The 23,012-nt window shown below is 34.9% G+C and overlaps 3 protein-coding genes and 1 long non-coding RNA gene across 4 annotated transcripts; all 4 read right to left on the reverse strand.

The window, feature by feature from the left end:
* Positions 1-5,127: 5,127 nt before the first annotated feature.
* PBA1 (N-terminal nucleophile aminohydrolases (Ntn hydrolases) superfamily protein) lies at positions 5,128-8,965 on the reverse strand. The gene is made up of 8 exons (XM_016325680.3): positions 8,670-8,965; positions 8,419-8,495; positions 7,824-7,879; positions 7,630-7,702; positions 6,615-6,726; positions 5,920-5,993; positions 5,601-5,675; positions 5,128-5,474 (listed from the first exon to the last, which is right to left on the reverse strand). Exons 1-8 carry the CDS (start codon positions 8,776-8,778, stop codon positions 5,349-5,351), a joined length of 702 nt encoding a protein of 233 aa, XP_016181166.1. The 5' UTR covers positions 8,779-8,965; the 3' UTR covers positions 5,128-5,348.
* A 3,879-nt stretch (positions 8,966-12,844) lies between these two features.
* On the reverse strand, positions 12,845-13,462 carry LOC148581766 (uncharacterized). Its single transcript, XM_088493621.1, has one exon. It carries the CDS (start codon positions 13,460-13,462, stop codon positions 12,845-12,847), a length of 618 nt encoding a protein of 205 aa, XP_088349747.1.
* Positions 13,463-13,650: 188 nt separating this feature from the next.
* Positions 13,651-15,201, reverse strand: LOC148581767 (uncharacterized). The gene has a single exon (XM_088501236.1). The coding sequence runs from the start codon at positions 15,199-15,201 to the stop codon at positions 13,651-13,653; it is 1,551 nt and encodes a 516-aa protein (XP_088357362.1).
* Positions 15,202-18,644: 3,443 nt separating this feature from the next.
* On the reverse strand, positions 18,645-19,794 carry LOC107621652 (uncharacterized). Its single transcript, XR_001615874.3, has 2 exons — positions 19,083-19,794; positions 18,645-18,946 (listed from the first exon to the last, which is right to left on the reverse strand). It is a non-coding gene; the product is annotated as an uncharacterized LOC107621652 (long non-coding RNA).
* Between the last annotated feature and the right edge of the window lie 3,218 nt (positions 19,795-23,012).

The raw sequence follows: 23,012 nt of genomic DNA on the forward strand, positions 1-23,012 counted from the left end.
TTTACTTTGCTTTTTTTCCTTTATCATCATGTCCCCAGTTTGCTTGTCTTTTGCTCCACTGTATTGTGTTGAGCTTTCTTGTTCAAAAAAAAAATCATTACACCCTGGAACAATTTATGCATGAATGACTTCTGAGCAATAACACATAAATCGTCCTAAGGTTGCCAGCTTTATTAATTGTATGTAAATCGTTCCAGGTTAGGAGGATTTACAAGGTTTCAGGCAAAAACATAAGACCCTGCCACAATTTATGTGTAAGTTATAACCCAGCACCCTACCACGATTTATTTGTCAGCTATAATCCCCAACATCCTGCCATGATTTATGTTCGAATATCACACTCTAAGACTTAACCATGAGTTACCCACAACTCTTAACGTTACACACAAAAATATACAAAAACCTCCATTTTCACCCTATCTAAGCATTCAGTGATAAGGTTGAAGAGAAAGAGAGCCCGCAGCGATGCGAAAGAGGCATTGAGTGATCGCATCTGGCATACAGCAGTGGGAGAATGGACATTAAGAATATCAAATTAAATAAAAATAATTCAAGAATATACGTAAAAATATACAAAGTCAAATAAAAAATAACAAATTTTTATAAATTTGTTATAAAAAATTTTTATAAATAAAAATAATTGAAATAAAAAAGGTCTTCCTAATAAGATCAATAATTTAAATTTTAAATTTAATTAAATTATATCTATTTAAATTTTAAATTAAAAATTTTAATTAATTTTTTAATTTAAATTATATCTATTTAAATTTTAACTTAAAAAATAAAAATATATTTTTTTTATAATTTCAATTATTGATTCCATTAGAAAGACCAAATTAAATAAAAAAAGAGTACTGACAAATTATAATCAAAAGAGTACTAAATTTTAATATATAGATTAATTTTTTTTAAAAAAAAATAGTCAAAAGGTCGTTAAAAAATATAATTTTGCATAATATAAAATTTTTAATATTCATTATTTATATAGTTTTTTAATTATTTTTATTTATACAAATTTTTTATAAAAAAAATTTGTTATTTTTTATTTGACTTTGTATATTTTTACGGTATATTCTTGAATTAATATGTACTTTACTTACTATTGTTATTTATTTATAATATAAATTATTTTTTTTATCAAAAATAGGAGACTCAGAAGCCGCAACCTCTTAATTGAATATGAGGAGATTATGCCATTTGAATTATAACTCATTAGCTATAATATAAATTACTTATTCCATTATAAAGATCAAATTAAATAAAAAAAAATATTAAAAGAGAATATTAAAATTAAATAAAATAAAAAATTTTTAATATTAAAATATTAAGAGAGAATTTAGGATTTAAAATTTATAAAAAAAAATAATATAAAATTTTTAATACTCATTGTTCATATAATTTTTTTTAATTATTTTTATTTATACATATTTTCTATAAACAAAAATTTGTTATTTTTTTATTTTAACTTTGTATATTTTCACTGTGTATTCTTAAATTAGTATGTACTTTACTTACTATTGTCATTTGTTATAATATAAATTATTTATTTCAATTGCAGATCAAATTAAATAAAAAATACTAAATTTTAACATATAATTTATTTTTTTTAAATTAAGAGCAAAAAATGTTGAAAAAAAATATAATTTTGCTTAATATAAATTCATGTATTTTTGAGTAATATAAATTTAAGTAAAAAATATATAAAATTTAAATTATTAAACAAAATTATGTGTCAAAATTTTAATTATAATTTTTTAGTATTCTCTTTTACTATTGTTTTTATTTAATTTGATATTCTTAATGCCCATTCTCCCACTGCTGTATGCCAGATGCGGTCACTCAATGCCTCTTTCGCATCGCTGCGGGCTCTCTTTCTCTCCAACCTTATCACTAAATGTTTAGATAGGGTGAAAATGGAGGTTTTTGTATGCTTTTGTGTGTAACGTTAAGAGTTGTGGGTAACTCATGGTTGGGTCTTACGGTGTGATATTCGAACATAAATCATGGCAGGATGTTGGGGATTATAGCTGACAAATAAATCGTGGTAGGGTGCTGGGGTTATAACTGTTGGGAATAATACACCATTCCCCCTTGAGAAAACACCTTTGACAGAGAAATAAAATAGACACAATCACAACACAAGAATTTAACGTGTAAACTCCAATTATCGGAGAAAAAACCACGGCCGTTGTCAAATGACAACCAGAGAATATCACTATGTGAAAATTGTTACAACACATAGACTTCTTTCTCTCTAACACCGGCACCCCAGTACACCCACACTCTTTCAAAGCAAATATCTAACTACACCTCACAACACTCTAATCAAAGAGTACAGAGGAAAAGAAAAATCAGATACAAGCTTAAAGTGTTTCTGACTGGTGCAAAAACAAATGGAGAACTTAGCCTCATATTTATAGCCTAGGCCACCCACTCCATTTGCTATCCTGAGCAATGTGGGACTAATTCAACCAAATCCTAACAATCTCCACCTTGATTGAAATAGTCGCACATCTTCAGCTTCCATTGTCAACACCGACAATTCTTTGCTGCCATTGTCTATACCGACAATCATAGTTCAGAGAACTATCATACTCCACCATGAAAGTATACTCACTTGGAATTAGACCACTCCAAGCATTTCGCCTTGGTACAGATCGAAGCCTTGCTGAAAATTCATGGTGCAACTTCCAAATTGGCTTTTCCTGAAAGTTCTTCAGCCATCGACCTAACTCCGCCACACACCTTGCATCTCAACGCCAACCAATGCCCGTGTGCAATTGTGGACCCGATTGCCACAACTTATCCTTATCCATGGCAGTGCGGTAATACCATGAGGATACTTCTTGTCTTCTAGAGAACATCATATTCTCTCATAGAGAGAGCAACCAGAGATCTTCTCCTTCAACGCCTTGTGCAAACCTGATTGTATCAACACATCCTTGACTTGTATTTGCCACCAGCCAAAATTATTTCTTCCATCAAATTTCTCTATTTCAAACTTCACAGCACTTGAATATCCTGACATTGTTGCAACCGTATACTGGAATAGTATAACTCAACCGTGCACTAGGAAGGGTCCCCAGGAAAGAGAGGTGGGTCACAATGGACACACTTAAATACCAAGTCTTTCCTTAGCCAGAACCTTTCCAAACAGCACTCTCACAGTGTCACACTGCCTTTCAGCAACAACAACAGCAACCAAAGATCAACCTCAAGCCACAGGACAAAATTCTTTTCTGATGTGGAAGGTCAGACTAGGCTGCAACCACAGAGCATACTAAAAATAAATTCCACCGAACCGAAGCTCTTGATACCACTTGTTGGGAATAATACACCATTCCCCCTTGAGAAAACACTTTTGACAGAGAAATAAAATAGACACAATCACAACACAAGAATTTAACGTGGAAACTCCAATTACCGGAGAAAAAACCACGGCCGTTGTCAAATGACAACCAGAGAATATCACTATGTGAAAATTGTTACAACACATAGACTTCTTTCTCTCTAACACCGGCACCCCAGTACACCCACACTCTTTCAAAGCAAATATCTAACTACACCTCACAACACTCTAATCAAAGAGTACAGAGTAAAAGAAAAATCAGATACAAGCTTAAAGTGTTTCTGACTGGTGCAAAAACAAATGGAGAACTTAGCCTCATATTTATAGCCTAGGCCACCCACTCCATTTGCTATCCTGAGCAATGTGGGACTAATTCAACCAAATCCTAACAATAACTTACACATAAATTGTGGCAGGGTCTTGTGTTTTTGCCTGAAACCACGTAAATCCTCCTAACCTGGAACGATTTACATACAATTAATAAAGTTGGCAACCTTAGGACGATTTATGTGTTATTGCTCAGAAGTCATTCATGCATAAATCGTTCCAGGGTATAATGGTTAACATATTATATAAACCACATTCCCCTAGCACGATTTATATAATATTAGGATTAGGGTATTTACGTATCAAAAATTGATTTAGGGGATTTGAGTAATTTTAGAACTTGTTTAATTTATTTAAGTAAAAAAGCCTATAATTATTAATACACATATCCTATATGCATTTAATCTATACTTTTAATAATATATATATATATATATATATATATATATATATATATATATATATATATTAATGATCTTAATTATTTAAAATTTTATATTTAATTTTTACATATAATTTTGATGTAGAACATAAATAAAAAATTTATAATTTAATGATAGATAACAATATATAAAATTGATCTTTTTAAATATTTTATAAAATATATAAGTTATAATTTATTGATATAGAATTATAGATTATGTATTTATGTTTCTATTATTTGAGCCAGCTCGTGAGCTTTCGGTGAGTCGAGCTTGAGCTTAAGAAATAGGCTCGATTATTAATGAGTCAAGCCGCGAGCCAAGCTCGATTTTTGTGAGGCGAGCTTGAGCTTGGTCTAGCTCGGCTCAGCTCGGCTCACTTCCAGCCCTAGTTGGATGACCATTTTTTTTTTATCAAAGATAGAGAGATTTGAATCCGCGACTTTTTAAGCAAGTATAGAGAGACTATGACATTTGATCTATTACTAATTAGTGAGACGAGAAGAAAAAAAATCCACATCTGTAGAAAGGTGAACAATAATTTCTAATGTTGTTGCCTGTTAGTATAGCCAAATTTTCACTAGATTAGGATAATCTAAGTAGGACTCTATAAATTTGTTTGCATATTAAATTACATCGCCATTAATCAAACCATTTATTAGAATTTGTATCCCAGAAATATTCATCGCCACCGGTTTTATTTATATACCAACAATTTTAGCTACCATACATATTTTAATGTACATTTGTTGAACCTTTTTCCTCATACATCAGCTTATAAAAATATGCCGGTTGACTAAGTACAAACCAAAAAGAATAAATTGAACTGGTCTTCTAACATTGTTTTTTTATTTATTTAATAAGAGCCCATTAAAACATATCATCTTAAATATTTGAGCAGGTTATAATCCATTATCCACGCTAATAACAGACTAATAATTAGTTCAATCTTCCGCAGCATAATCAAATCAATCTCAAAATGCTGGGTTCTCCCGTATTAATTATCGCCATTAAGTTTTTTCTTAGTGGTTGAAACTCGAAACCTCTTGTAGTCTTTTGTATTTGGTGGCCATATGTGAAGACTGAAGAAATAAATATCCTGAATCCTCATGGTACATAGCACTGGGAATATAACAACAGAAGAAAAACATTATCCACACAAACACAATTTAATCGGTTACAAATCTTTAGACTAGTTCAGAAAAGATATGAAAACAGCATGTAACTTGATTTTAGCACCGCCAATATATTCAGATGTTCATTGGCTCAGGGGCACCAAGGATGTCTAGCAATGAGTTCTGCGGCTCCAATTCCTCGTGCCATAGCGGAAGTTGATCACCGGGGTAGAAGTTTCTCGTCACTCCCTCCGAGTTTATCTACAAGGAATCAGAATCAAGTGAGTTTCAGATTATTGCAAATATTTTTTTTGGTGACAATTATTGTAAATATTTAAACTAGAAACAAAAATTTTAAAGAAACAGGACAAAAATTAAGAGTCTCACAATGACTGTTCGGACGACACCACCACTTGCTCCGTCCCTAGCAATGGCAAGTGAAACTGCCTTTTTCACTAAATCCTGCCACAGAACATACAGATAGATCCGTCAGCAACAAGGATTGAGACATAATTTGAACACCAATTCTACCAGGAAAAACAGAGTTTTCATATTAGACGTAGTAGCTGCCAAGTTATTGGTCTATATCCGAAATATAACGTAGGCAGAACATGAAAACCAGGAGAAGTCCCCAAATAGAATAACATCCACAACAATCTGTTTTGGCATTTAAGTTGGAAACACAGGCAAAAATCAAGATGCATACCTCAGCTTCATCCTTGGTCATTCCTTCCTTCCAGGCTTGGTCGAAAAAACCATACAAGTAACTGGAGCCAGATCCTGCAAAAAATACAAATCATGAACCAAAGCTTCAAGACCAAAATGCATGTACATGTATAGTAAGAGAAAACCTGAAAAAAAAAAAAAAAAAAAAAAAAAACGTGCGCAACAACAATGCTTCCACCATGGCAATTGCATATTAAACTAGCAAAATGATGGCAAGTAATCATCGAAGACTTGAATCACTTAGAGAAAAATAAGGAAGACTCCTCCATTCTACAAAGCAAAGCAGCATGATAAAAGATATTTGTTGATAAAGAATGAAATTTATCATATTTCCATAATAAAACTTATTCATAGAGAAAATTCAACTTCTTTTTCAATTTAATTTTCTTTCTTTGCCTCCACAAAAGACCAGGAAAGCAGTGCTCTATGCTGCAGTGGTTCTTCAATATTTCGTCTTCCATTTCTACAACAAAACTATTTTTTGCGAGATATCACACAGAAACAATGATCGTTAGCGGAAAATAGATCAAATAGTGTAAACCAGGATTTCAAGGCACTGTAGGTTCAACAAATACAACCAAGTTATATAGATAGGTACAAACATATAAAATAAATAACACACATAACAAAATCATGAAAGGCATGGCATCCATAAACATTTTAACACTTTAATACCTCCAATAGCAAAAGGTTGTTGCACTATAGTTCCACCAAGAGGAACTCCATAAATTTGGCCACCTTCATATTTGTCCCAACCACCAACAATCAAGCCAGTCTCTAAGAAATTCTGTCAATGAGAGTAGGCTTACAATAAGGCCAAATCTATCTAATGGAAGAATTTATGGAGAATATGAAGACAGCACGCAAAAGTCAAAACAGAGCATCCATCAGGTGAACACAATGCTAAAGCCTATTAATTTAATTTTAAACTTCCCCAGCTGCCCCATATACTCACAATAAATTAAAATAACAACTAAGTAACAGAAATCGAAAAACTTTCAAACTTCAAACAATCAGCTATGTGAATTCCTTTGGAATTCATATTTAGTGAAATCAAATGCAACAGTAACAAAATAAAAGCTGCCATTCAATAATAATGTTGCAAAATATATGCTATTATAACAGTAAGGTAGGTTTGGAAGAATACAATTTGCAAATATTTTGCCATTATGGTCGACTAAGTGAAAACCGCAGACAAGATAATTCTTCTCACAATAAGATGCAACTTGGCTTTTGTGATCTTGTAAGATTTAACAATCATTAACAGGTAGATGTCTGGCATCGGCTACTAGAATATTGGGTAGCAGACCAATCATGAATTGGCCTTAATGATAATTGCCAAGTATGTGAGATGGGAGAGAATGATGGGCAATTATGTTTAACAAACTACTTCGTGGGCAGTCTTCTTAGAGGGGAAGAGGATTGTGGGAGAGATGTGGGAGGAAATTGGACAGGAAGGCTGCCATTGTCTTTCGGAGAGTGCTAGGTCTCTTAATACTCCGTGTTTCTTGTTCATATTTTCATACCATTCTCATACTTCATAAAGGATATCATACTAATATAAGGTCAGGTCCCACTAAAATAACATAGTTTCTACTTCTGTTAGCTCTTGAATGAGCAGGTTCCTACCACAGAATTACATACTGAAACCTGACCATGTAATTAACAGAGAAAAACTTGGAAGTCAAACCTTGTTGTTATATGAAAGAAGCCGAACAAGGTTGGCAGCAACTTTGACTGTTGCAGGTTGTCCAAGCTGTATACTATACAAACAGAAAACTAACAGTGAGGTAAAAAACAATTTAGATACACACGATTTTACTCTCAAAATTATTTTACAACAGGATAGTATTCAATGAGGGAATAAACAATAAAGTGACTTACGTGTGTTGATGAAGGAAGTAGCGAACATAGTCAGAGACAACCTGAGAATCTGCAGCCTGCAAAAAGAATGCAAGTGATCGTTTTTAGGACATGAACCAGCATCATTTCATGCGGATTTCTGGAACCATTACTGCATCATTATGTTACAACTCATGAGCATGCTCAGTGGCATGCCAAAACAAGCTAGATAGAAAATAAAGTGTTGTGACATGACTTCGAATCTGTACCAAGATAATTTAGTATCAGCGAGGAAAAAAAAGAACACTAAATACTAGCAAAACATGATGCAAGAAACTGATAAGGTGCACCTAAATATCCGAAAGCTCACTCTCCACCAATACACTCAGTCAAAAACAACCACCACAGCTCAAAATACCATCCTTATGAACTCGAAACAAAAAAAATATATATATTATCAAATCAACAATATGAAGATCAAAACTGCATAAATACATCAAGTACAGCATGTCAATAACAACACAAGACTCAAATCCAAGCTAAAACTAATTATACTAATAATGATAAAACACCATAACCAGTCATTAACCAACCAAAAAACATTAACACAATAGCTCCATGATAAAGAGAGCAATACCGATCCAGAGCGACAGACGTAGACATTATCAGTAAGTTGTGTGATTTTATCCGAAGCGCGGTTAGCAACATACACTCCTGAGCATAAAAATTAACATTTAGATATGAGATCAAATTTTAGTCCCAAATACGAACCAATCCAAATTCCGAACAAATAATTTTCCAAAGCAGCAGTTCCCGAAAAAATAAAAATTAAAGATAAAACCCTAATTTGAAAAAGGTAGGGTTTTTCTTTAGATAGAGTAGTATTACCGGTGCTGGTGCGAGAATCGGCGCCGAGGACGACGCCGCCGTTGTACGTGACGCCAATGATGGTGGTTCCCATGGAATGAGGGGCATTGAAATCCATCTTCTGATCCATTGTTGATCAGTGAGTGAGTGAAAGGGGTTTTAAGAGTTCGATGCCCTAAGCTCTCTCTCAAGTTTTGAAGCAGTGCAAACGAATTTGGGGACACAGCACAACAATTACAAACACGACCTCCCTTTTTTCTTTCCCTTTTTTTTATTTTTCTTACTTCAATCTCCTCATCGACTTGCTGCTCAAGTTTTCCTTTCTTTTCCTTTTATTTTCTTTAATAGTAATTAAAATAAGAGAAAAGGACAAATAGGTCCCTAACCTTTTGTTCTGCGGACATTTTTGTCCCTGACCATTGAAAAATACTTTTAAGTCCCTGACCTTCACAAAACTTGGACGGATCAGTCCCTCCGTCCAAATGCCTCCGTCAGGGACTGATCCGTCCAAGTTTTGTGAAGGTCAGGGACTTAAAAGTATTTTTCAATGGTCAGGGACAAAAATGTCCGCAGGACAAAAGGTTAGGGACCTATTTGTCCTTTTCTCTTAAAATAAATAGTAAGAAAAATGATATTGCTATTATATAAGGATTAATTTGATTATTTTTTAAATTTTAAGGATGAAAATAACTTACGGCTAAATTTTTAGGACTAATTTAATTATAAATAACTTTTTTATATGTCAAGTGACAAATGGTGTGCTAGGTGTCACTGACCTGACACGTAACACTTAACGTGACACGTCATTATCTAACAAACAGAAAAACCAATTTGACTTACGTTTTATCTTTCGATGATTTTTTGGTGACTAAACAAGGAAAGAAACAAAGCAAAAACTATTCTAAATCCGAGCGGATGATTCGTTGGAGATCAACACCAGGCTCAGACCAAATAACATGATTAGAGTTACTCTTGGCACCATATTTAGCCATCCAATCCGCAGCTCTATTTGCTTCTCGGGACACCCATTCAACGTGAACAAGCCAAGGACGAGATAAAAGCTCCTGAATCTTGTGAACAAAATCTGTTACTTCAGATGGATACCCACTTGTAAGCTCATGCATGATGGGCAGAATGTCAAGGCAATCTGTTTCACATATAATATCCCTCAAACCGCAATCCCAAGCTAAAACCAGCCCCCTCCAAGCAGCAAATAATTCACATCTGATTATAGACCAAGGGGGAATGCTTCCAGAGCAGCCCGAGATCCAATCTCCCTTAGAATCTCTAATAATACACCCAAATCCCGCTAAATTTGAATCCATATACAAGCTTGCATCACAATTAACTTTAAAACTATTGCCTACCGGTGGTTCCCAACACAGGCAATTTCGGAGAGACCTAAAGGCATTGCTTCGATTCCTGTAAACCTGTAAGTCCTTGGCGGTAATTCTGGCCAAGGCAACAACCTTATGGTCTGTCCAAGGGTTGTCAGTGTTGAATATGTCATTGCACCTATGTCTCCATACCCACCAAAGCCCTGCACCAAAGGACGCCTCATTGTTAGCCAAGGCCTTCCGAAACCACTCTTCAAGAGCAGTACCAGCCGTCGAGTCCAGGATACTAGGATCCAACATATACCAGATTGCCTTTGATCGTTCACAGTCTCTAAGGCAATGCTTCATAATCTCCTGTGCCTTGTTACATCTCTTACACATATCTGAAGAAGCTAAATGCCGTTTGAATCGAAAGGTCTCAGTTGGTAGAGCATCATGTAAGCTAAGCCACATAGTAAATTTGAACTTCTCTGAAATGTTTGTGTTCCACAACCAGTTCCAATTACTGTTGGCATTCCAATTTAATGTTTTCTTTAATAGCCATATGTAACCCTCCCTTGCACTATACTTTTTTGTTGCTGCAGGCCACCACTCCCACTGTAGCTTCGACTCAGTCAAACTAGGATATCTCAGACCACAAATAAACTGCTTAATCTCATGCGGAATAGGCGTGGTAAGACTATCAACCTCCCAAGACACCCCTTTTCACAAGTCAGCCACCATGAAATCTAATTCAGAAATATGTACATAAGGAACAAGGTTGCAAAGCTTACCAAAAGGAGTCCACTCATCATACCAAACTGATTTGTGGACATCTCCAATATTCCAATGAAGCCCTTCCTTGAGATGCTCATAGGCACTAACAATGTTCTTCCAAGTAGCCGATGAAGAATTTCTACTGTTTCCGTTCATACCAGATTGATTCCTGAGATATTTATGCTTCAGAACCTGCACCCATAACTTCTCACTATTATTTAGACAATCCCATACCAACTTTCCCAGAAGCGCCATGTTAGCACAGGAAGTATCCCTAATACCCAATCCTCCTGCCTTTTTAGGAGTTATGGCGACCTCCCACCTGATCAGAGGCAGCCCTTTTCCAGTCGCTTGGCCTTTCCACAAGAATTGTCTCATCAAGGAATCAATTTTATTACATGCATACTTCGGGAGAAGAGAAATTTGTATTTCATAAACTGGGATAGAGGCCATAACCGATTTAACAAGACAAAGCCTCCCTGCCTTATTCAGTAGACGTCCTTTCCAACTGGAGAGCTTTCTCGAAATTTTTTCAATAATCTCCTGAGCTGTCTTCCTGGAAGCTCTGGCATGACCAATGTTAATTCCCAGGTATTTACCCAAATCATTGCAGAACCGGATGTTAGAGACCCCTGAGAGAACCTTTTTTCTCCTCTCCGACACCCTCTTGGAACACTGGGCCTTTGACTTATGAAGATTTACCTTTAAACCTGACGCTCTAGAAAACAAGTCCAAACAATGCATGACCTCTATTACTTGAGCTTTTGATGCCTTACAGAAAAGCAAAAGATCATCTGCAAACATCAAATGAGAGAGTCGTGGTCCATTCCTAGAAACCGCAACTGGGTTCCACAAACCTTGGGAAACTCTATGAGAGATAAAGCAGGCAAGCATTTTCATACAGAGTACAAATAGATAAGGAGACATAGGATCTCCTTGCCTCAACCCTCTCTTCGGATTGAAATTTTGGAGCCTGTTCCCATTCCACAAAACTGCCAACGAAGAGGAAGTCACACAATTCAATATAAGATTAATGGTAGCCTTTGGAAACCCAAACCGGACCAAAGTAGCTTCCAGAAAACGCCAGTCTACCTTGTCATAAGCTTTTTCCAAATCAATCTTGAATGCCATGGTCCTTTTTCGAGACTTGGTGTTCCTCATGAAGTGCATAATCTCTTGAGCAATGATAATATTCTCTGTGGTTCCTCTTCCTGGAATGAACCCTCCTTGCAAAGGACTAATGATCTCCGACAGGAAAGGTCTGAACCTGTTAACTAGAACCTTTGTGACAATTTTATAAATTACATTACATAAGCTAATAGGCCGAAACTCCCGTAAGGAAGAGGGAACTTCCACTTTAGGAATTAGAACAATGAGAGTATCGAAAATAGCCGCATTCAGTGGCTCACCCTCAAAGGCTCGCTTGACCAGTCTACACACATCGTTGCTAAGAGAGTCCCAGAACTCTTTGTAGAAAATTGCTTGAAATCCATCTGGCCCTGGGGCTTTAAATGAACTCATGGTCATCACAGCTCTTTTAACCTCTTCAGACGTCACCGGTTCCACTAACTTTTGACAAGCCTCAGTACTAAGAGACGGGCAAGGAAAAAGCCCCATGGCGTCCAGGTCAATATCCTCCCTTGTAGAAAAGAGCTTTTGAAAGAAAGAATTTGCCGCCATTTCTAGAGTCGTAGTCTCCGTGGCCCAAGACCCATCCTCCAAAAATAACCCATGAATTTTGTTCCTCTTTCTCCTGATAACTGTCTGTAGATGAAAAAATTTTGTATTTCTGTCTCCACATCTCACCCATTGTTCTCTAGATTTTTTATACCACAACAACTCTTCTTGAAGAAGGACAGCATTCAGTTCCTGATGCAAAAATTGCTCTTTGATCCTAAGCTGTTGATCCTCCCGACTTTCCAGAGTAATCTGAACGTCATTCAAAAGCCTCTCCAACTCCCTTTTCTTAACAAAAATATTGCCAAAAACCTTTTTATTGAAGCTAGTTGCATCTTTTTGAACCTCCAACAAACATTTGACTACATCCGGAGCTCCTCTATTCCAAGCTGTATCAACAACATTCCTAAAAAGAGGATGAGTCATTCACGCAGCCTGGAATCTGAACGGACGATGGCCTTTGGTAGCCCTCTTTGCCATCTTGCACCTAGTGAATAATGGGCAATGATCAGAGTGAAGGCGCGCCAGCACCTCAGTATAAGCCTCCGGAAACATTAGTCGCCAGTCCTGATTGATGACTGCTCTATCAAGCTTCTTGGCCACCTGCACCCCACCTTTCACCTTCCTGTACCAAGTGAATCTTCTCCCAATAGCCCCCATATCAAACAGCCCACAATCCTCCAATGTTTCCGCAAATTGTTCTGCTCTGGCAAGTCTAAATTGCCCCCCTCTAACTTCACTCTGCAACAAAACATCATTAAAGTCCCCTAACACAATCCAAGGTCCATGGATCATATTAGCGATCCTTGTCAAGTCACCCCACAGTTCTTTACGCCGATGTATATGCGGATTAGCATACACCGCACTGCAGTAACTAGATGTATTGCCCATAGTGATTTCAAAACTGATACATTGATCAACTACATCCAATACTCTCACAGAAATATTTGAATTAGAACATAGAACCCAGATACCCCCACTATGACCATTAGCCTCAACAATACCAACACCCTGGTAACCTAGATTATTCCAAAAAGATTTCATCCTCTCGAAAGCAATATGGGTTTCAAACAGAATGAAAAAAGTAGGATGAAATTTATTCGCTAACCCCTTACTATGAACCCGGGCCAATTTATTAGAGGCACCTCTAATATTCCAAAATAGAAAGCTTAAATCTAAATAATCCATAAAACAATTTGTATTGTAAAAAGGACCAACCTCAGCTGAAGTCCCTAACGAGATGATGAAGATCCACCATCATATCCCCCTGAGCCTTGCTTGTCCTTGTCCGGTTGTTGCCCGGTTTGTCTGTGTCCCTCCACTGACAACCCTTCCAATTTGCCGATTTGCTGCTTGCTGGTGTCGCCAAGGCAGTCCGGAGTCGACGGCGAATTCTGCAAAGAAGAAGGGCGCAACCTCTTGTGTCCGTTTTTGATAATGGCAGTGAAAGTCGGCACCGCAACGGAGACAGATTTGCCCTTCACCCCTTGCTGTTTGGAAGATGCCATGCGTGCCTTAGATCCGCTAACCAACCCGGTCTTCACCCCTGATTCGGCTCCTCTCATACGTAGCCCAAAGTCACGGTTCTGGTCCAATTTCTGATTTGAGCGCACCGGCATTTTATCTTTAGATGTTTGTTGGGCTTTGTTTGATTGACTCAATTTTTCTCTCCTTTTACCGCTAACTTTGGTCCAGCCAGCCTCATTTTCCAAATGTTGGGACCCCACTTCCTTCCCATGCAACGTATCATCTAATTCCTCCCCAATTTCTGCAACTATCACTGACTCTTTGGGATTGCATCCAAATTCAAAAATTTTCTCTTTTGAAGCTTCCTGTGGCTGCACCACCCGGGCCGCCGTCTCGGTCACTGATGTTTCCTTTCGATCCACCCTTTCCGAATCTATTGGGGTCATTCTGCAGTCAGTTGCTGGATGCCCGAAACAATTGCACTTGTCACAAATAAGGTGTAAGCATTCATACTCCACCTTATATTCAAACTCATCGACAATCACACTCTGGACCACCGGCAAACCAAGATTAATTTGCACGCAAGCCCGAGCAAATTTTCCCCTTTTCGCCAACTTAGTAGCCAGATCCACCTTGACTGGTCTTCCCACAGCAGAAGCGATTCTCATCATGGCTTTATCCTGATAGTACCATATGCTCAAACCAGAGATTCGAATCCAAACCATAGTCTCCCCGAAAGTGTCCTCACAAGGTTTAAAATCCGGTGTCCATGACTTGACCGCAATATAGTGACCGAAGATCATCCATGGCCCCCCTAGTAAAACCTTCTCTCGATCGTCCATACGATCAAATTTAACGAGGAAGTACCCAAAACCCACATCCAAGATTTCATATCCACCGGTGATCCTCCATACCCCTTTCAATTTGTGAAACATGGCCGTGTAACTAAGGTTTTTTCCAAGAACCTTAATCACAATTGCTTCCTTGTATGGTTCAGAAAGGATGTTCCTAACCTCTTCGGAGAAGCAAACTCTTGGAAGCATAGGATCTCCTTGTTTTCCAGTGACCACTGCCATGGAATCCTCATCTAGAGCTTCAGCCCGATTTATCCTTGTGGCTACCGTAGAACCAATAACCTTGTCACGGAACGAAATCTTGGAAATCACCCTGGAACTAAGGTCGCCCTTACTTGATCCCTCCTTCACACCTGATGCAAACCCTCCCACACTCTCCCCCTTATCTCTTTCGATGACATGGCTATCTTTTTCACCGTGTTTCACCCTCAAACGCTCTCTCCCGCTCTCTCCTTCTCTCATTCTCTCTGAGTACGGAGTACGTACTCTTTCTCTGCTAGGGTTTTTTAACATAAATTTAATATAATAATATTCTTGTAGTTTTTATCTTTCGATGATTAATATGACTAAAAAAATTATTTGAGAACTAATTTAAAGAATGGATGATCTTTCAGGAACAAATTTGATTATTAACCCCTTTTTGGGGGGATTAATACTTAATAATCAAATTAGTAAATCATTATATGACATTATCTAAATTAGTCTTTAAAAAATTTTATTAATTAAATCAAAAAAAATATTAGAAAAAATATTAGGGACCATCAGGATGACCATTACTTAGTCGTTAACTCAATTTTTTTAGTCTAAAAATTCAATAACATACTTCATACTTTTAAGTATTGATGGCTAAGAATTTTGATATTCTTCTTAAATCAATCTAAATAAATCACATTTGTCCTTTCGTTATTCCATTAACAATTAATAAATTTTCATAAACATATCTGATTAGCATCTAATTGGATATGTTAACTCTCATGTATGTTTGTTAGTTAATATTTACATTATCAATAGTTGATGAAAATGGTTAATAGAGTGATGGAAAGACAAATGTGATTAATTTAAAATTTTTGAAGGAACAATCTGATTGAAAAAATCTTTTAAAGATAAATTTAGAGAACAATATATCTTTTAAAGACTAATTTGACCATTAATTTTATTTTTTAATATAAATATATTAGGTGTACACCAAAAACTACTACTAGTAAAAAATATATATTAAAATATAAGATACATATTAAAAATTAATTAAATAATATATATATTTACACACAAATATATAATTATTAATTTTAATAATTAATTTTGAATCTGTTTATAATAAGCTCAACTCTTTAAACTTTTCTAACGTGCGCCAATGAGTAATAGCTCAAATGGCATAGTCTCCCCATACTCAATTAAGAGGTTGCGGATTCGAGTCTCCTATCTTTGGTAAAAAAAAAAAAACTTTTCTAACATGCACAAAAAATAATTTATAAATATGCCTCATATGGGTTTTAATTAGGGGTGTTCAAATCCAAACCGATCCAAATTAAACCGCTTATCCAATCCGAACCAAACCGAAAACCGATTAAAACCGCTCTAATTCGAATTTAATTGGATTCTATTTTTTGTAAACCGCTGGATTGGATCGGATTTCGGATCTACTTTTCATAACCGATCCAATCCAATCCAAATCGCACAATGTGCTATAATATTATTATTTTATTATTATATTTACAATTATACTTATAACATGTTCAATTTGTTATCCATTTTTCTATTATTCATATATTATTATTATTTAATAAATATTTTATGTTGAAAATGTTATTTATTTATTTATTTTAACTAACCTATCATTTTATTTCTATTGTTATGTTATCGTTAGTTTTTTAAGATATTGTTAAGACTTGTTATGTCATTATTGATTATTTAAAAGTTGATGTTGAGACTTGTTATATGTAATTAATTTTTTTATTTAAAAAATCGCAAATCCAAACCGATCCAAACCGCTTGTAATCGGATCGGATCGGATTTTTAAAAAAATTTCATCCAATCCAAACCGCACCGCACATAAATTAAGCGTTCGGATCGGATGACTTTTTCCCTTAAAACCGAACCAAACCGCACCGCGAACACCCCTAGTTTTAATAATAATAATTATTTTTTTACATTTACCACAAATTTCTTTCGTTTTTGCTTCTCTTCGTACGCACTCCATTCAACCCTAAGTCCACATTTTTCTCCATCCTCTGCCGCCATGACTGCGTCTTTCTTCATCGTCGCCGCCGCCTGAAGCTCTGCTCTGTTCAACTGGAGTTATAATTCAGGTTTCCCCTCTCAACATTGTGCTTCATTTCTAACTTGATTTTTCGATGTTATGTAAAGAAAAATCGTATTTTTACTTGTCAATGTAGAGTTAATAGTGTGATTTGTGTTTTGAAGTTGATTTAGGGTTTGATCAATGAGTTCCTGAATTTGTCAATTGCATAGAATTTTTCAATTAAGAACTTAAAGCAATTAAAAAAATGATAGAAAGAAGCTGTGATATTTTTCTGTATTCAATAGATTATTTTTCTTGTTTATCTTGAAAATTGAAATTAAGTTATTTTCTCTTAATATGTGCTGCAATTTATAGTTTCTCAGGAGTATTTCTGCTATAGTAACTTGATCTTAACATGAATTTGTGCTTTATTAAATGTCATAATAGATATTGCTTTCTCAAATTTTGCAGGTACAATTTGAAGCTTAGTTTGGTTAGAGGTCTAACTTAAATTTCAGATAATGTTGAAATTCCATGCCATTTGAGTTTTGCCATAGTTTCATACTTTCATTGATCTTGGCTCTCGTGTTCCTAAGACTATATTGCCTTAGTTATTTGTGAAGCATCAAAGTTGAGGATGTCAGTAATGTAGCATTATTTTTGAATTAATAAAAATTGATGTATGATTAGCATTTTGTATATATTTTAAAATCTCGCCACCGGCAATGATGGTAGAAAATTATCATTCGTTAATATATTTTAAGCTTCCTACAGGTTGCAGGAATACACATTAGAGACAGCCATAGCAACCATCATTGATGGTAGTGATTTCTTGAAAATTAATACCGAACATCTGAGGGATCTTACCTACAAAGTTTGTTCTATCTTACCTTCAAAGTTTATTCTATCTACCAATTCATTGGTGAGCTTCAAATCCGATCTGAGAAATGTTGATTAGATGATCTCAATCTTTATCATCAGTCACTGCTACTTCTAAGACAGTTTCAGGCCAACCATCTCAATAATCCAGCAAGTTAACTTTTGTAGGATAATTTGCTGGCACAAACTGTCATAATATACTAATTTAAATGTAATTTTTTCTCTCTCCAAAATTAAAAAAGATATAATGTTGCTCCTTGAAATATAAGAGCATTTCTATGTGATTTTAAGAGAATGCTATGTCCATGAACATTATATATTCTGCAGTGCTCATCACGTGAACAGAAATTTTCACAAGGTTCATCACTTTTGGTTACTCAATAGCACTTGTTGCACATCAGATCAAAGGGTGTCTTAACTTTTAAATAGAAAAAAAAATTGAAAAAATCTAGTTATCAACAGAGTTAATTAATATTTTTTTAAATATCAATTGAAAATAATTATGACCAATCTCAATCTTTATTTAAATATTTCCTATTTTCATGGCTTCATCTTGTTTGAAAGTTTCCTTAACGGTCACTTTTGGAAACTCTTACTTTTACCAAATGCTGTAGCATATATACATTATTCTCTTTTGAAGACATAGCAAAGAAATGCATGGCGTGTCTCGTAGAGTGCCAACAATTTTTGCCCCCAAAATCTCACATAAAAGAATCTTTGTATTACACAGACCTCTTGAACCTTTGCAAACCCACCAATTGCATAAAACAGACGCATGCCCAGATTGTTGTTAATGGTCACTAGTATCAATTTCATACTGGAATCATGTCATTTGATGAATTGTCACAATGTTTCGTAAATATTATGCAACTAAATAAGTGAACAGGAATAATATTTGGTGAAGATTGATCCTCTTAAACTCTTCTATTCATAACTTGATAAAACAATTTGTGAACTGATAAAACAATTTGTATCACTCCACTTGTTTTCATAGAAAAATTGAAGTCCACCAACATGGTCTTGTAGGAGAACAGTGAGGAAGCTAGAATCCCAATGAATGTTCAATATTTAAGATTGTTTAATGTCCTGTATCCAGATACCAAACAACAATGTGAAAAAACTTTCATCTACTAAGACGGATCATGAATAAGACTATATAGTTCATAACTAAGGCTGAAATTTTTCTTTAATATTGTCAAATCTGTGTTTGTAATCGGTATACCTTTTGCAGTGCAATGCTCTGACTGAATTCCTCAACCTTGTCCTCCAGTTCCTCAATTTTGGACTGCAGTTCCCTTTCCTTCTCCAGAAAAGAGGAAGTTGACGCTTCCAATGTAGTTTCCTTTAACTAGGAGCTTATCAAGAGCCATGGCTGAAACTAACTTCAATTCCAAAAATAATCCACTTTCCTCCATTGGAAACAATAATCATTGCCGACAAGCCATTAGCAGAGAAAAGCAAACGAAGAAACTTTGAATGTTGAGAAAAGAGAAAATTAAAAGGAAAAGGTTTACAACTTCAATTGAGTTAAAAAGGAGCACCGTAGAAGATGGGTGCACAAGCCAAACCCTAAATTCCAATCCAAAAAGCGAAGTGGAGTGCGGTGCAGCAGAACAAATTGAGAATCCTTTTGATAATTGCGTCAAGATAGTAGAAAAGCAGGGAGAATCATGGCGCCGAGGAGGATCTCGGAGGAACTGAAGCGGCTTATACAACCATAGAGATCCTTGTAAGAGACAACCTTGAGAGGCAATCTATACTGAATTTTGTTTCTGTGAACAGTTCTAAGGGAGTCATCATGGTAGCCGGTGATGCCCTCATCAACAGTGAGCAGGAAGAGATGGAGGTATCCACAAAGAAAGAGGAAGAAGGTTCCTGGCGAGGAAGAGGGTCGAGGAAGTAGCGGAGGGGCTGAAACCTGAACGGAGGTTCTTAGTTCTCAAATTTATATGGAAGGGCAATTTTAAAATATCAAAAGATTTAGTATTTTTTAGAGTAATTTTTGATAAATTATTAATAAATTAAATATAAACTATTAAATTATTTATCAATCTAATCTAATGTTTTAAATTTTATGGTGCATTAGATAAATTCAAAAGACTGATTTTAGATAAACTCAATAATTTTAGTATACAAATAGAATTTTTATTTTTAATAATATCATTCCACGCATGATCACATATAATTTTTTTTCATTATATACTTGTATGAGCTTATAAAAAATTCAAAAGGATAAAGTATCAAATCACATGTGTCTTTTAGATATACCCACAAAAATATTTTTCACTTTTATTATCTATAAAAAGTTTCTCAAAATATTATAAAACGCGACAACAATAATATAAAAAAATATTTTTAATAAGTAGTAAACAAACTTTTATAATTGACAGACAATTGATGTATTTGATCCTTAATTTTATAAGGATGTTTGAATAATTATTTAAAAAACAAATACAAAATTCGGATGAAAACTTTGTCTTTAGATTTTTTTTATTTTTTAAAAGTTTTTTTGATTATTAACTATATATATGTATATATATCTAATTATACTTACAAGAAATTATACTAAAATACAATCTCTAAAGTATTTTTTGAGAATATATATTTAATATTAAATATTTTTATTGCATTTTATAATATTTGAGAATATTTTATCACATTTTCAAAATTCAGGACAATTTTAATATTTTATCCTATTTAAAAAAAATTATCATAAAAAAATGAGAGTAAAAATATTAATTTTCAATAAGGGTAAACCACCAAAAACGTACTCAAATTATTTTGTCAATGACAAAAATGCCTCCGAAATTTGTTATTGACAAAAGTATCCTCAAATTATTTAAAAACGTGACAAAAATGCACATCTATATACTGAAATATTCTACGTTAACGGAAAAGAGCGATGTGACAAACAGAAAATGTTAGAATGTCACTTCTTACATTGAATGCTCCGTTAGCCACGTCACATTTTTTCCATTAATGGAGTAGGTCTTTGATCACAATTGGACATTTTTGGCATGTTTTTAAATTATTTGAGAGGATTTTTGTCAATAACAAAATTTAGGAACATTTTTGTCAATGTTAAGATAATTCAGGTGTATTTTTTGTGGTTTACCCTTTCAATAATAAAAGGCCAAATTTAAAAAAAAAAAATTCAATTCATTATTTACTCATATATATTGTACCGAAGTGAATCATGAGCTAGTACCTCAAGTTTCCACAAGCCAACATGAAAGATGCTCGCGTTATCTTGTCGGAAAAAATCACAGTCGATTAAGATCCAAAATAAGCACAAAAGGCCAGACTAAATACCTCATTGTAACTGAGTCTCTCTATCGACCTTTCAACCTGTTACTCATGCTGACTTGGGGAAGCACATTGGTAACATTCCATTCAAAGACTTTCTACTACAAAAAAGATTCTGCCATTGAGGACATTAATTATCACACAACCACCTGCCATGGAGAATCCTATTTTGTAATAGTTATCAACTCTTAATTTGCCTATAAATTCTCATTTCTAGTAACATTTTGTTCTAAGTGACACTCATCATACTCATGCACTTGTTGATTTTGGTTTGAAGTCTATCCCTAACCACTGTCCAAACGCGCCCACAAGACTCTTGGATTACCTTTATTACAACCTTATTCAACCTCATTAGTCTAGGTAATCACTTCAAAACATATATATATTCTTAAAAGTATTTACAATTTACATAACAAACAGTAATGAGATGTATTTACATGAATCTTAGTTGTAAACTATTGGTACAAAAAATAATTTTTTTCGACCATTTGTAGTTTCGACCATATAAGTGATATTTCGACCGTGACAGCAGAGAGGGCAAGTCAAAGTTGACGAAAGATGGGATAAAGAGTGTCGAAATCGAAGGGTAGTTATTAATTTTTCTTGGGTATCAAGACTCGCTACTCGACCTTTGAGGCCGAAGAAAAGAACATGGGAACGAGATTTGAGGAACAAGTAAGGACTTGAAGACCAAGGAAGAAGTAAGTGTCAAGACCTGGAAATAAAGATTTTTCATGGTCAAGGTAAGGTCGTGGCTGAGAAAAATGAGGAAATGGAATCGTGGACAACATGCTCCAAGATCAGTCAATTTCATGGTCTATAAATAGTGGAAATTCAGGAGAAGTTTGGGACTTCATTTTTCAAGAACACTAGATCATCACATAAACTCATGAAATTTTCACTCTCTGTGACGCAACGGAAGAACATGCAGTGCAAGTGCATGTGAGTGTTGAAAGTCAATTTTTTTATCTGCTTTCTTTTGCTTATTCAATTTATTGTTATTTATTTTCTTTATATTTTGTTGTTCCTTGGCTTTAATTAACATTTTATGCTTTCATCATTTTTTCTATTTAATGCTTTATTCTTTTATCATTTATCATAAGTTTGCCACTAGCATTCTCAATATAAATTGCTTCGGCACTAATTAAGTAATTTCCAAATCGAGCTCATTTTTTTTCATAGGAGTCGTATCTGCTCACCGATACTTGAGATCTTGATACAAACTCGTTTTGACATAACCTGTCAAAGTTGATCAAAAAATGAGTGAAACAAATTGGCTCGCCTGGTGAAACCTCTGGGTTAAATTTGTGTCAAGAGATGTATACGATTACGCAGTGGTAGATTAATTACGACAGATAGAGCTTCAACATTGATGATTACGTCAAACAGTGACAGTGAAAATTCCACTAGAGGTCCTGAAAGAGAGGCTTCGACCAGTCTTTCGGGTCAAAGGTTGACAGAGGACATTCCGACGGCTATTCTCGTTACATGGCCTCAATATGGATTACTTCCAAATTATTCACCACTTTTAGAGAATCCTTGTGCTATATATACTAGAGGTATGAACATTATAAGGAATAATCGGTTATACAATCCCACACCTCTCTCGGGTTATCCTCCAATGGGTACACACAATCAATACTACTTGACGAGGGCCAATCATCGGTTCAGAAATTTACAAGTTATAAAAATCGAATCTCGTTGCAAGTATAGTTTTAAACCGGCAAATGACCTGTGTCAGAGTTTAATTTTGTTTGTCACAAATGCAAACTGAAAGGTATCATATTCTAGCAGAGAGAGAGAGAGAGAGATGAAGAGAAAGTTCTGGAAATAAGAGTGTGTGTAT

This window comes from Arachis ipaensis, chromosome B10, assembly GCF_059453495.1.
Source record: "Arachis ipaensis isolate K30076 ecotype BB chromosome B10, ASM5945349v1, whole genome shotgun sequence".
Classification (NCBI taxonomy): domain Eukaryota; kingdom Viridiplantae; phylum Streptophyta; class Magnoliopsida; order Fabales; family Fabaceae; genus Arachis; species Arachis ipaensis.

Bases quoted from the DNA above. Each gene is read 5' to 3' on its own strand.
- LOC148581766 (XM_088493621.1), bottom strand. From the start codon at position 13,462: ATGAAATCTTTTTGGAATAATCTAGGTTACCAGGGTGTTGGTATTGTT.
- LOC148581767 (XM_088501236.1), bottom strand. From the start codon at position 15,201: ATGAGAGAAGGAGAGAGCGGGAGAGAGCGTTTGAGGGTGAAACACGGT.
- PBA1 (XM_016325680.3), bottom strand. From the start codon at position 8,778: ATGGATCAGAAGATGGATTTCAATGCCCCTCATTCCATGGGAACCACC. The intron at 7,703-7,823 runs GTAAGTCACTTT...CTGTTTGTATAG, and splicing joins TACTTCCTTCATCAACACAC to TATACAGCTTGGACAACCTG. The intron at 5,475-5,600 runs GTGAGACTCTTA...GATTCCTTGTAG, and splicing joins GTGTCGTCCGAACAGTCATT to ATAAACTCGGAGGGAGTGAC.